Source organism: Carassius auratus, chromosome 19 (assembly GCF_003368295.1).
Source record: "Carassius auratus strain Wakin chromosome 19, ASM336829v1, whole genome shotgun sequence".
Taxonomy (NCBI): domain Eukaryota; kingdom Metazoa; phylum Chordata; class Actinopteri; order Cypriniformes; family Cyprinidae; genus Carassius; species Carassius auratus.
The window spans coordinates 27656762-27671105 of NC_039261.1; the positions used below are offsets into that span (position 1 = coordinate 27656762).

At 36.9% G+C, this 14344-nt stretch overlaps 1 protein-coding gene across 4 annotated transcripts in view; it reads left to right on the forward strand.

Moving 5' to 3' along the window:
* The first annotated feature begins 6077 nt into the window (after window positions 1-6077).
* The window catches only part of igf2bp3 (insulin-like growth factor 2 mRNA binding protein 3), a 30378-nt gene continuing 22111 nt past the window's right edge, over window positions 6078-14344 (forward strand). The window contains exons 1-2 of one of the 4 annotated variants that reach the window (XM_026289945.1): window positions 6078-6834; window positions 7782-7842. In XM_026289945.1, the coding sequence (XP_026145730.1) occupies window positions 6660-6834; window positions 7782-7842 (236 nt within the window). In that variant the 5' untranslated portion in view covers window positions 6078-6659. The remainder of the gene's footprint in view (window positions 6835-7781; window positions 7843-14344) is intronic. The other 3 variants (XM_026289946.1, XM_026289947.1, XM_026289948.1) reach the window with 3 other exon arrangements.

The following is a 14344-nucleotide window of genomic DNA, read 5'->3' on the forward strand; positions in this document are numbered from 1 at the left end:
TGCAGTGATAAAATCTACATATTTGATTCAAGAACTTTATCAAACTCAAATGTGAAAAATGGACATCCTCACATATGTCAACTTTTACACAAAATAAACCACATATTTAAGTCACACTACTTGTGTACATCTCAAAAATGTTTCCTGGTTCTACTATTTTTATTCTTATGTTTTCAGCGCATCTCAGCAATTAAAATGACTGTTGGGCGCAGTAAATAACAGTCTTTACTCTGTAGCGTAAACAGTCTTTATCTCCTTGAATTTTCTTCAACGTACATTATATACCTGTCCACCAACAAACATAACAGTGGACACATAGAAAAAAATTAACTATAAATGGATTTCTACATCATATAAAATAAAAATCAGTCCATACCAATTATTTCAAATGGACATGAGAAAATTAGCGCACACATTATGACCTCCCACGTCTTCAGTGGCAACCATACATATTAAAACTGAAAAAATACAATACCCATTTCTGAATTAACTTAAAATGCTATAAACCTTGAACTGAAACCACTCAAAATATCAGCCTGCAAAGTACAATTTATTCTTATTCGTGTACATTACAAAAATAATTTCTGGAAACGGAGGGCGTTCTTAACCCTTAATGCCAATGTAGGCTATTAAACAATTAATATTTATTTAAATGTGTGACAACTTGGGTCTGTCTAGCTTTGTTCTGCTTAAGACAATGAATATAGGATTGGACTTGTTTTACAGGTCTTTTAAGATATTCAGACGTTACGTACTGCACTTAAACAGGCCTCTAACCAAGCATGTCTTAAACATTTAAATAAAACCTCTTTTTATTTCCAATCCTCTGTTCATTAGCTTACACAGAGGACCTGATTAAGTTTGCAAGGCTTTGATTTTTGAGGCTCCACGGTCAAGGGTCAGGCCTACCTCATCACACAGGTTACGCTAACTTGTTTTTGTTCTTAAAATGATTTGAGACAAATATTTGTATATCTCAATTTTGTTCTAAGCTCTGTAAAAGATAAATGAAAATAAATTTATGATTTTTAACAAATACTCAGAGACAGGACAGATTTATATAGGCCATGGCCTACAAATAACTTATGTAGACCATGGTTTGTTTATTTTTTGTTTTATTTATGTGCTTCTTTTTTATTCATCATCATCATCATCATTTCATAATTCCTTTAAAAAATGCAAGTATCTCAAAATAGAATAGCTAAGTAAATACGTAGAAACTTCCAACTTTCCACAGTGTAAAGCACAATAATAATATTCCGATTACGTGACTTTAAATCTTACATTTCAGCTTTCAAAGTCTTTTAACATTCTTAAAAACAGCGAAACGGTATGAAGTGAATTAATAACGGAATGAACGTACGTAAGTTAAACAACTAAATGACTAAATACTCAACACATTCCTTAGGATGACATTATAGTAACCTAAAGATAGTTTAAATAAATTAACTACACGAGTTATTTTGACATAAACACAGGAAACAGGCTTTAAAAAAAAACTACTGGAAGATGTGAAACAGTACCGCCATTTTCTGTATAAATACACAGTGGTTGATACAGCCAAGAACATAAACATCGACTAAACTGTCAAATAAAAATGTATCCTTAAAACATAATCAACAGAAAACTAGTAGTAATTGGTTTCCAACAAAAAAATACTAGTTTCAAAATAACTGTTACACGAAGCTGGTTGCTATACACAAAACTTCTGTGAACGTTTCTGAAAGCAAATCTTCGCATAAACATGGCGTTTACTGCACACAATGCTCCATACATTCACTCAACAGGGAGCACAGGCTAAAAACACGCAAAAAGTACTCGAAATCTGAAACGGTACAAAAAATACTTTTCAACTTACATAGTGCTTAATTCCAGTGTTCTTCAACGAACGCGAAGGCAGCATTTTTTACTTTTGTTAGCCTTTTGTCTGTATATAATGTATAGGCGACGTTCAAAACGTACTTATGTTACCGTTTGGGTCCCTAATTCGATTTAAAAGGCAAATTATCCCGATGTTTTTAAGTAAAGCCCGTATATACTTTTCGTCTAACCGACATACTACCCTCAATCCGCATACTAGCCTACATAAACAATGTTTTCCTATAGAAAACGTGTCCCCTGACGGGTGGAGCAACGGGTCGCATTCCTTTCCAATAGCATGCATTTAAAGCAACCCCCACAAACATCCTGTACGAATGTAGGTTTGGTGATTCTACAAAGTGCGTATTCATTATCACAGTCTATACAAAATTTACTATAGGAAATGGACGGTACAAAAAAAGGGGCAATGGTATGAAAATGGGCTTCCGATTTGACCAACGAATGAGGGGAGGAGAATCCCCACATGTGTGCTAGACAAAAGGACTGGGTATCTTAAGGCAATGCATAAACTAAGACTTTCCGCCACATCTGTAAAGAAACAACCAAGTCTACAGAATCAGAAAATGCTGAATATATAACACATACATGCGAACTACCTCGAAATACCTCGTGAAAACGGAGCCCTCCTCCATATTTTCTTTTCTTTGCGTGTCTTTTACCTTTTGAACTCAAACTGAAAGAAAATGTATGGTGCATAATATGTTCCGGTTTTTTTATTTTGAAACTTAAGTAATTCTACCCCTTATTAGACTTTTTTTCGCGCCTGGATTTGTACCGAAGAGCTGTAGATGAAAACCAATGAATGAACACAGCCGATGCAGCAGTCAGGGAGAGTAGTAAAGCAGAAAGGAGCTGCGCTCTCATTGGTCTCCTCTTCGACCAATAGCAGCGCATCATGTGCGTGCCATTCTACAGTAGTATTTCAGTTGCGCGAGCTATACTACTGGCATCCAGACCCATGCTGTCTGACTCTGACGTTACTCACATTAACACGTTGAGAAATCAGATGTTGTTACTTTTTACACTTTTAGTTGCCAATTAAAGTTACTATATATGGCATTTAAAAAGCTAGTTCTTTTCAATTATAAAACATCCTAATGAGGATTTCAGGGTTCTTCGTACAAATTATTTTAACCCTTGTGCGGTCTTCGGTCATTTCCGACCGGAATATTTTACGTTTTGAAATGTTAAAAATCACAGCTTCATCGGAATGATATGAAATGCGGTGACTTTCATGGCATTTGGGGTGTGAACATACAAAAAAATTGAGGGCATGATTCGAACAGTCTAAGTGGGCGTAAAAAAAATAGTAACACTCAGGGTCTTCGGTCAAAAATGACCGTCCATAGGAAATGAATGGGAAATAGACAAAAATACAACAATTCAGAGAATATTTGTGTACACAATCTACAAATCGATCACAAAACTGAAAAAAAGTGCACAGCAGTGAAGGGATAACACTATAAAACATCAAGAGTGTGATATTGACACATCCAATCACACACAGATGCACACACACACACACAAACACACACACACACACACATACTTACACATAGACACCTATGAACTACTGTGTCTGTAACACAGAGCAAAGTTTTGAGAATGTGAAATCCATTCAATAATTCAGTCATAATGCAGAGAAAATCTAACAGCAGTGAAGGTATGACACTCTAAATAATCACATACACACACACACGCGCGCGCACACACGCGCGCACACACGCACACACCTATGACCTGCTGTCTGTAAAACAGCGATGAGAAGCAAGCGCTGCCTCTTGGGTTTGTCAGTGCACTTAGAAACTCAGACTTGGTCCTTTGCACCATTCTGAGGATTCTTATTTTTTATTTTTTTGCAGGAGCTCTGTGCCACTGAACAATATGTTCAGGTTTGATTGCAATCATAATGCAAAAACTTTAATGCAAATAATGCATGAAATCATTATTTATAACAGAAGAAATATAAAAAAATATACAAAAAGTACTCTTTAGAATGTATTAATATATATTCAAGTCCACTACTTAATATGAGTAAGCAATTATGTCTAAAAACAATAAGGGAATTCACAAGCCTCTCTATAGATTCCTATACTGGTAATAAGTGGTTGCACCATGCACTTACATGTTTTTCTTTCTTTGCTCTCACCAGGTGGCGCTAAAAAATCTTCAAAAAAAATGTATTTGAAAGGCCTAGTCTCTGGTTTAATCTGAAATACAACATTAATTCGAAAATAATTTAGAAAAATTAGAAAAAAAAAATTATGTACTATTTTCTATGAGAAAAATTGTTCATAATTATTGCATAAATATGAATTAATACCTTAAAATTTTCTCAAAATACAAAAGAAAAAAGAAAAAATATTATTGAATAAAAATATATTCCACTGATTTTACTGGGGGGCAAAAAAGTTACATTTTAGGTGTCCGGTCACTTATGACCCCTGAAGACCCTGAGTGTGACTCCCAAATGAGGGCCGCACAAGGGTTAAACGAGCAACGTGGCAGTTTTACTGCTAATATAGAACAAAGCACGATTTATGGCTTACTCTACTTCAGTGTATGTGTTAAAAAGGCTAAATAAATATTGGTAAGGCAGAATCTGGGTTAAAAGTAAATCGTCGAGGGAAAAGAGAGAGAGAAACCTCCTTTGCTTATGCCATTAACTATTGTTTTGGGAAAGATGGCCAGGGCTGAAAATTAAATACAGTTAAATTTATAAAATAATATAAAGATGAACGTGTATGATACAAAGAGAAGTTTAATTGGGCTAGTACTATCAAACAAGGACGAAATTAATTCGAAAGCATCACTATATAACGAAAGTACATTAGGCCTACTAGTTTATTTTAAATAAATTTTATCTTGAACAATATGCATGCTTATTGTTACAGAAAACTGTAAAAAAAAAATGTATCAGCATGATTCTTGGATTTAAATTTAATTAATCGTGTGTGGGCTTCTTTGTGGGGCTTGGTAAATCAAAGACGAAAATATTTTAGGAATATTCCTCATTTAATTCATACGCCAGGTAACATAACAAATAAATTACATAAATTCAATCAAATGAAATTGCTAGGACGCGCCAACACGTAAACTTAAAGAAATCCTGACGTAAATTTCTGAATAGCCTACGCTTTCCTATTGGCCTCATGGAAACCACTAAAAGCATTTAATGTACATTTTTGTTCGGAAAACCCCCCAACAGTGTCTCAAATCTCACAGTCACCAATAAGGGCGTAAAATCTCAATTCGTCCTTATTATCAGAAAATCTTTCCGAACGTGTCATATCCTAAACTTGCGATGCAAATATTATACAACTTGAATATTTATCAAATCTGACTTTATATGCGTACGGACACATCTTTTAAAAGAGAACAAGCACGACATATGTGTGTGTGACAGAAAAAGAGGGGGAGAGAGAAAGAGACGCATAAGGGCGTGGGCCCAGCGTAAATGTCTCCGTTTTACGTGGAAGGTCGAGCCATTTGCAGGCCGCATATCCAGATATTATGCAACTCTTTTTTGCGGAACAGTGAAAGAAATGTGGCCAATTTTCGGGGAAGAAGTCTAAAGCATATTGCATGAACCAACACACAGGCCTATGATCTCCTCCCCACTGTGCCAGAAGGAGGCCCGCCTTAACCACTCGCCATTACGACTTTTCTATCCGCATGGCCCTCCCCATTCTTTAGGCACCGGAAGTGTATAATTCGCTTTGTTCAATCAGGTTAGGTCACGTTACACTAGGCCACAGTAGTCAAAAACTGTAGGCATGTATAGTTAAGAAGCTGCGTAGAGTAACGCAAAATGCTTCACATATGTATGTGTGTAAATAATTAGCCTATACGTAGTTGCGCATGTAGGATTTTTCTTCGTAAAATGGGAGAGTAAAAGACATTATCGCTTGATTGAATGTGGCCTCGATTGTTCACCGTGTATGTATGTATATCATAGATTCTATAGAAAATAAAGAAATAGTGTAGATGCTGTATGAATGGCAGACCCTCCCCCTCGTCCCCTATGTGGCAGCCCACCATAAACTCAGATAAAGCCTCAGCGCTGGTTTCAAGCGTTGTGAGGCGAGCGAGCGTGCGTGCAACGCCTCTTTACAACTCCACCAACAACCAATGAGAGCGCAGAACGGCATTAGGGGAGAAAAGTCCACCGAACGGAATATCATTAACAGTACAACGAGTACAGTTAGCTTTTTGCACGGAATCCCTGCAATGTTTTACCCTCTCTCTCTCTCTCTCTCTCCATCTTTATCTGTCCCCACCCCAGTCATCCCTGTGTCATTTCCCCCAATCCGACACTTAATTGAGGAACCGGGACACCTCACGTGCAGGACTGATTTGTAGTTTGAACACGTGGCTCATTGAAAAAGGCAGAAGAACTTAGCGTTTTTTTGTTTCCCGTTCCCTCGATGTTATTAAGAGGCGGTGCCTACACAAACGCGTGTGACAATTTAGTCGCATCGCCAAAGAATAAAGAAACTTTCTCTATCTTCCCGGCCCTTGCCTCGCAGAGGTGACGGAATAAATAATTCAGCGCGTTTAAATCAAGAGGAAACGCGAGTGCGCGCAAGCACGGCGGCGATCTCGTCCATCAAATATCACAGTAGCTTGGAGTGATTGGGAGAACACTCCCAAACCCTCCGCTGAGCGACAGAGCGGTTCTCTCACTCCCTCTCTCTCTCTCCAAACACTGCCCATCTGAGCGACGCGATAAAGGGCTGCCCTCTACAACACGGTCGCTCTTTTCCGTATACAACAAAATGAATAAGCTCTACATCGGGAACGTGAGCGAGCAGGCGAGCGCGCTGGACTTGGAAAGTATCTTTGAGCAGTGGAAGATACCTTTCAGTGCACCCTTTCTCGTAAAAAGTGGCTATGCGTTTGTGGATTGCCCCGACGAAAAGGTAGCGATGAGGGCCATTGACACTCTTTCAGGTGAGACTTTTGTGCGTATGTGATTTTGTCCACCCTCCAAATGAATTACAATGCACATGCAGCGGTCGCGTTTCACAATTAGACGCCTATGCAAAACTGGGATGTGTTCGTATTTTTGACCAAGTGTAGGCTATTCACTTTCAGTTTTTTTTTAACCACGGTCTTTACTCGCCGAGAACGCCAAGTCTCGCTTTAGTATCAAAATAACTGAATGGCAACTGTCTATCAAAGTTGAAGCATTGCTTATGTGTGCAATAATGTGAAATAATGTGTTAAAAAAAACTCCGATATCCAAGCGGCAAGAGGCTGCACATAATATTTATTGGAATTAAAATGTTCTTGGTGTTTCGTGTGGCTTCTAAACGCAGCTCGTGGAGCACTTTTTTGAAAGTGAATTAAAGTGTTACACAGAACTGGAGGTTTTGTGAACTTTGCCATTGTAAAAATGTATCACTTTTGTCGCTGTAATTACGAGTTCTGAAACACCAGGTGGTTGGGTTGCATTGGGGGCTTGTAGGCCTTTCGACTACTCCCTTTTCTCTACATTATGGGTTGATTATGTTTTGAACGAGTGTGCATTGTGTAAAACCTGCAATATTTGCCATAAAGAGACCGTATTAGTCAGTGGACGTTTTCGTGATTTTCTTTAACAAGTCAGTGTCTCGCTGCTCGTAGCTGAGGCCTTCGCGCAAGCGTGGGGGCAAATTTGTCTTCCAAGTTTAACCTCTGGGAAATTTTGTATGCATTTTTTTTAATATAAAACTAATTTTGTCTTAGATTGTAGTGGAAATGTTCTTTATCTTACATGTCAGTGTAGTTTCTGTACACGTAGCGTAAATGGCTTTTTTTTTTTTTTTGCACTTTCGTAAATTGTAAACCTTTGCCACACAATATACATTGTTTGAAATAAAAATGTGACTTATTAAAATACAATTAATATTTTTCAGGGAAAGTAGAACTTCACGGAAAAGTCTTAGAAGTGGAGCACTCTGTCCCTAAGCGACAAAGGTAAGATTTATTTGTAAATTTCGCAATTTCATCCAAAAAATGGCTAAGTCCACGTTTTGGTTTTGAAGAATTATCTCCAGATATTTTTCTCCTGACAAGGCCAGATTTTACATCGTACTTGTTGTTTTTAATATTTTAAATGGCTCTCATTTGATTTGTTTTACGTTCATATTATCCATCAAATTATTTGAAAGCGAAATTCAAGATTAGGGTGGTGACTGTGTTTTATGTAGGCTACCTGCTTTAAATGTAAATCCACAGGCGTGTTTGGTAGCAAAAAAAAAAAAAGTGCTACAATATGCTACTGATTGAACCTCCATGTCAGCGTGCGGAATGTGGGGTTTTGTACTACATCTGAGGCCCTTGATATGCTGAGTTCACATATTACTGGGCCTTTAGGCCTTAACAAAACGTAACAAGAAACGCAGTAGAGGTGTGCAAAGTGAGAACGCAAACGTTGTAAATGGGACGTCACGTTGCACATGGATGTGCATTTATGGAGCCATGCTTGCTCTGGCGTCCATTTAAGAAGAAACTACTATTCAGTCATGCCGCTCAGTGCTTCCGCCCCCTCTTTCCCCTCCTCGCGCTGCTCAGGCACGAGATGGACTCCTCAGCGCGCGTGGACTGCAAAGGTCGAGGTCTTGTCACGAAAACCGGTTTGTGGGTTCACGGGAACTGTAACGACTAGACGCGGTGTAAGCCACAAAGCACTGTTTACCAACCGTGTGTGAGTGGGTTGCTGTTTTATTGTAATAATTAAGTTGACGTAACGACTACAGATATAATGAATATTCGCCTTATTTTCACTTTGCAACTGCCTCATGAACATATAAGCTGTTTATAAATTCCCCAGTGTCCTGCATTTTTTTATGTATAATTAATTAGCGGTTATGTATATGTATTTATTTTTTTTAAAGTGAGTTCTCGTTAAATACGTTTCCACGTGAATTGTATGTAGTTTAAGTTAAAGTTTGTTTTGTTAAAAACTATAATGTGAAGCATTTGGCACTTTTGAATTAATTATAGGTAGTTCATTATTTTGACTAAAGTAGACTTAAATATTATTATTTTTTTATTCGTAATGGTTAAACGCATGTTGCGGTTAGTTCAATTATAAGGCTATTCTTGATGGACCAGCTGATCTTTTAATATGACGTGACATTAAGTGGACAGGTTATTTGCGGTTTAATTTTTATACACTAACAGTGTATTAAAACAATAGCTTATTATGATGAGGTTAGTATGTAAATCATGGAAACCGTATAATTTGAGTGTTAAATGTGTAGCAAAATAAACATTATCACAAAATAAACATTATACATGTAGTAAATGTTGATAGGAGCAGGTCAGAGGTTGTGTATGTAAAGCTAGTTTGAACTGCAAACCAATGAGAGCTAAGTATAGTGAAATGCATGATGGGAGTGATCTTGCATTATATCATATGAGTCTCAGCTTAGGCCCTGCCCCACACACACACAAAATATGAAAGTTGGGTAAAGTTTGGCCTCGTGAGTGTGAGTGTGTGTGAATGTACCAAGGGGTGTGCATTTTATGGAGCCGTTTTCTGGAAGCATAGTTTGGTCAGGGTGCATTACAAGGCTGTGTCATGGACACAGGACCTACTATAATTATGTATATATATATATATAAGTATTCACATTAATGTTTACATTAATCTGCATTATTATATATCTTTCCTTTTAATGGATAATTGTAATTTGGTAGCATAGTTAAGATGGTTCATACATTAAAAACATGTTGATTGTGACACCGTTCTTCAACCAGGCTTGTGTGTACACTGAGCAGAGCCTGCATGGACAGCCCATTAGCCTTTACAAGTTTCGTTTCATACGCCATTTTTCTTTCTCATTGCTAGCTTCCTCGATTACTAGCGTAGCCGTTTTTGCTCAGAGCTTGCACTGTATGTATGTGTGTGTGTGTGTGCATGCACACGTGTGGCTTAAAGGGGGCCCCAACTGCTAGAAGAGAGTGTGGGAAAAGGGTCTCAGCTAGAACAGATACTCTGTCTGTGGAAAAATTTGGAACATTTAGTGTGGACAGTCAGTCTTTGTTTTTAAATATTCTATTTAATTTTACAGGGTTGCTAACTTCGCTACATTTTAAATATTAATGCTATTTATTTGTAAAAAAAAAAAAAAAAAGAGCAAAAATTGTCACTCAACAATTACTATGATTGCAATCTATGAGAAAATAATATAGCTAGGTATTTTGTGTGCTTTAAAATGGAGAATTTCTTTATGGTTCAATCCTGCTTTAAATTTTTGAAAGGTTTATTTTTTTGTTTGTTTGTTTTTTCTTTGGTTTAAGTTAAACAATATATAGCTTTTTTATTATTTGGTGGCAATTAAAAAAAAATTGTCCTACTTGTAGATGTAATTTTGTTTTTAAAACAAAATTTAAAACTAAATTGTTCTAAAACTAAATATTAAAGGATATTGATTTCAGTTGAGATGTGCGTTCTCGTGATGGAGTCACTATCTTGTGAAATATGACGTTCGGCTGCGTTTACTGGCTCCTCCTGGAGTGTTTGTGGTGGGAAGTCACAACCCTATTTATGTATTATATATATGTACACAGACATTATCTGCATTCCCTTGGATTTTAAGTAAATTAAGATGGTCTACTTCATGTTATGTGACACCGTTTTCCCTTTGTGTCTGAGCAACCTGCATGGACAGCCCACCTTTACAAGTTTCGTTTCACTAACACCCACCCATCTAGCCCCATTACACGTAGTGAAAAAAAAAAAAAAAAAAAAAGCAAAATTGTCACTCACATTACTAATTGCAATCTATGGGAAAATAATATAAGCTAGGTATTGTGTGCTTAAAATGGAGAATTCTTAGCTGTGGCGTATCACATTCAAGGCTAAATTAGTGTAATCTATATTTCGCAATTTGTTTTTCGTGTATGGTCAAATCCTGCTTTTAAAATTTTGAAGGCTTTATTTTTTTGTTTGTTTGTTTTTTCTTTGGTTTAAGTTAAACAATATATAGCTTTTTTATTATTTGGTGGCAATTAAAAAAAATTGTCCTACTTGTAGATGTAATTTTGTTTTTAAAACAAAATTTAAAACTAAATTGTTCTAAAACTAAATATTAAAGGATATTGATTTCAGTTGAGATGTGCGTTCTCGTGATGGAGTCACTATCTTGTGAAATATGACGTTCGGCTGCGTTTACTGGCTCCTCCTGGAGTGTTTGTGGTGGGAAGTCTCCCCAAGCCCCCCCATTGTACCATGTACGTTCATACATGTGTGCACACAGACAGTTATGTTGCATGTCCGTTGGATTTTGAAGTAAATGAAGATGCCCTCTACTTCCGTTATGTCACAACCAAACCCCGCCCCTTTTCCCTTTCTTGTCTGTAGGCTAACCTGTTACTATGGTAACCAGACCCCACCCCCAGGGGCAGAGAGAGTTTACCCTGAAAAGGGGCACTAACACCCCACCCCCATCCTAACCCCACACACATGTATGCACACACTCCCCTCTTGCTCCTATAGCTTAATCTGCTGTAGGAGAACATTCCATATTGCATTCCCACCGGAATGCAGACCAGGGCTGGAAGAGCACACCAATCCCACCAAATTCCTCAAAAGAAAAGGGAAGTTTTTAAATCGTACATGAAACCAGGAATGTCATACGGCTGTACTTTTAGTTGAAGTTGACATTACAAAAATAAAATGTGAAGGTTTACCAAATGGAATTTGTTTTATAATGTTTTAGTAGTTCTTGGTGTGTGTGATTTTTAATTTAACTTTAGTTTTTTTTTTTTTTTTTTTAAGGTCACTTGCCCCGGTGCATACACCTATATATGTCTGGCCTTGGCCTTTTTTTTTTTTTTTTTTTCCTTCGTCATTTTTACTGGTCTCACACATCGCTCTGATCATTCAGCTGAGTGCTAATGCTTTCTTTATTAACTCTGTGCCTTTTTAGTAGATTTGATATGCGTGTGTGTGTGTAAGCTAAGTATTTTTTTTTTTTTTTTTTTAGATTAAATGGTGAACGTGTGTATTGTTGTTTTAGGTTACGTAATTCTGTCAAAGCTTTTGCGACAGTGGGTTTTAGTGAAGCATACAAAACTTCTTGTATTCTGTAGTATCGCGCTCAACCCATAATTTGAAGCTCAAAATGATTTATTATTAAATAAATTGTTTTCTCTAAGTGAGCAGTTCCTTTTTTAAAATGAGCATACATGAGCGCTACACTACCTGTGGTATTTTTGCCTCACTGGTTATAGTTTACAGAATCAAATTTGGATTGTGTTGCCTTGGATTTGACACCGTAAACACGCTGGGGAAAACATGTCCAGGAATTGCACAGATGTTGAATGCAAGTTGTGATGCATTTTGATAATTCCTGAGATGACTCCAAGTGATTGTTCTCCTCTTGACATCTACACTCTTCGGGAGTGCAAATGTCCCTTACAGCCTGTACAACTTCAGTTTCGTCTCCAGGCCTTACTCTATATAGCATTGCTAGGATTGGCACTGTAGTTTATTTTAAGGCATGCTTTTAATTTTGAGAATTGATATGTCAGTGATTTATTTGAATGACCTTGTTTTTAATTTCTTGGCAAAACTTCTTTTTGTTTTATTTTAAAATTGGGTCAGCGTGTTGCAGTAGTTAATGGTGACCATTTACATGGAACCAACTTTTTTTATATATATTGCATACATATGCATGTTCCATTTTGCAGAAGCAACATGGTATTCTTTCGTTTGACAGTTTGTTGCTTCTGAAATTAGTTGCTACCAAGTGCTGAATTGGAGAGAGAAATGTTTTGGATGACAATGTAGTGTTTCTTTGCTATTTAAATTGGTTGCTGCACAATCAAAAAACTTAAGAGAAAATCAAGAAAATACCAATAGATGTGTTTATGCTTAAGTGAAAATGTAAATTCAGTTCAAATATTGCTAAAATCCTAGCACTATCATTGCTGCCGACAGTTGTGTTAAAGCAAAATCAAACATGTTTTCTCGTGGTCATAATTAAAACAATTGCACACTACAAGATGTCTGTTTATGGAGGTTTGCTGTCTTTTAGGGAGCCAATTTTATGATCGCTTGTAACCATACAATAAATAATACAGATTATCCATTGATGTTATAAAGTACTGAGGACTGTTGCTGCACGCTGATTGCTGAAGCACGTATGTGTGTCAATGTCAATTACTTGAATATAGTAGATCAGTTTCTTTAACACCAATGTGCTACAAGTCCACCATTATTGCTCACTATTTAGGCCTCAATCTATGTGTATGTGTGACAGACGTAGAAGTGTGTGTGTGTGTGTGTGAGGGTTAGTTTGTCTACCTGTTCAGGTAGAGGCATGTTTGTTCTCATGTCCTCTGTACATTCTGTTCTTGTTCATTTTAGTGTGTAAATACGCAAATATACGGAGCGTGAACTTTGGAGTTGTTTAAAGTCAAGTGGGCAGTTAAAGATCTTTCACAATCACCACACCAAAACATGCACATTAATGAAACCTATGTTCAAATTAAAGAACTGGTCTATTAAAGTGTCACCATTGAAATTAATTTTACAGTGCTGAATGGCATATTTACAGGCTCTCCATTTTTGAATGAAGCTAATAATGCTGTATGTTGTCATTTAAAATTAAATCCAAAGCTGAGATATAGACTGTCCCTTTTCTAACCATTGATACGCTTAGTTCTTGGCTTTTAGAAAATTCTGTATTAGTAACCTCTATTTATATTGCGATTTGTTTTGTTTGCATTGAATGATTCATTTGTGCAGTTTATATTGGGATTGTAGCCAAGTTGGCTTGTTACTTGTACTCATAGTGATGTAAACATTAAACGCTGTGTCTGGGTTCCTGACAGGTCCAGGTGATGCCATTGGATCTTCCTCAAAGTGAATGTACACAGTCATCGCGTTCATTGACAAATTTAGAGTTGATTCATAAACTAATTGTTTTGTCACTGACCAGTTGGTTTTGTAGACTGTGTAGAATTATGAGTTTCTAGCAGTAGACACATCACCTGTGGTATGAATGTCTAACTGAGCCTTTCCATCATATAAATCCCCCTTTAAGTTTACCGTACATTTATCACATTATCTACATGTCAGCATTTGTTAAATCAAGGGACGTGGCAATATGCCAAATATCTCCGACATCTTGTATATTCAGGTTTTATCTGTTTGCTAGATATGCAAAATCACTACAACTGAAGGTTAATTTACACACACCTGGGGTTGGTCACATACATGTGTGAAATCACCAATATTGCCGCTCTCTTTGGGATGTTTGAATCGAGATAGGAGTCCACAAGGTGTTTGCCAGCTACCATATGTGAGGGGAAAAACCAATTTTGGTAAGAGTTTGTAGATTTTACTTTAGGGAATTTTTAGGCTTTTTGTGAAAAGCTGAGTCCTTCTAAATAACGCTTGATAAGACTTTGAAATTCCAAGTTGAAGTGGACTTTGAGTGAGTTTTAAAAGAAACCGTTATCA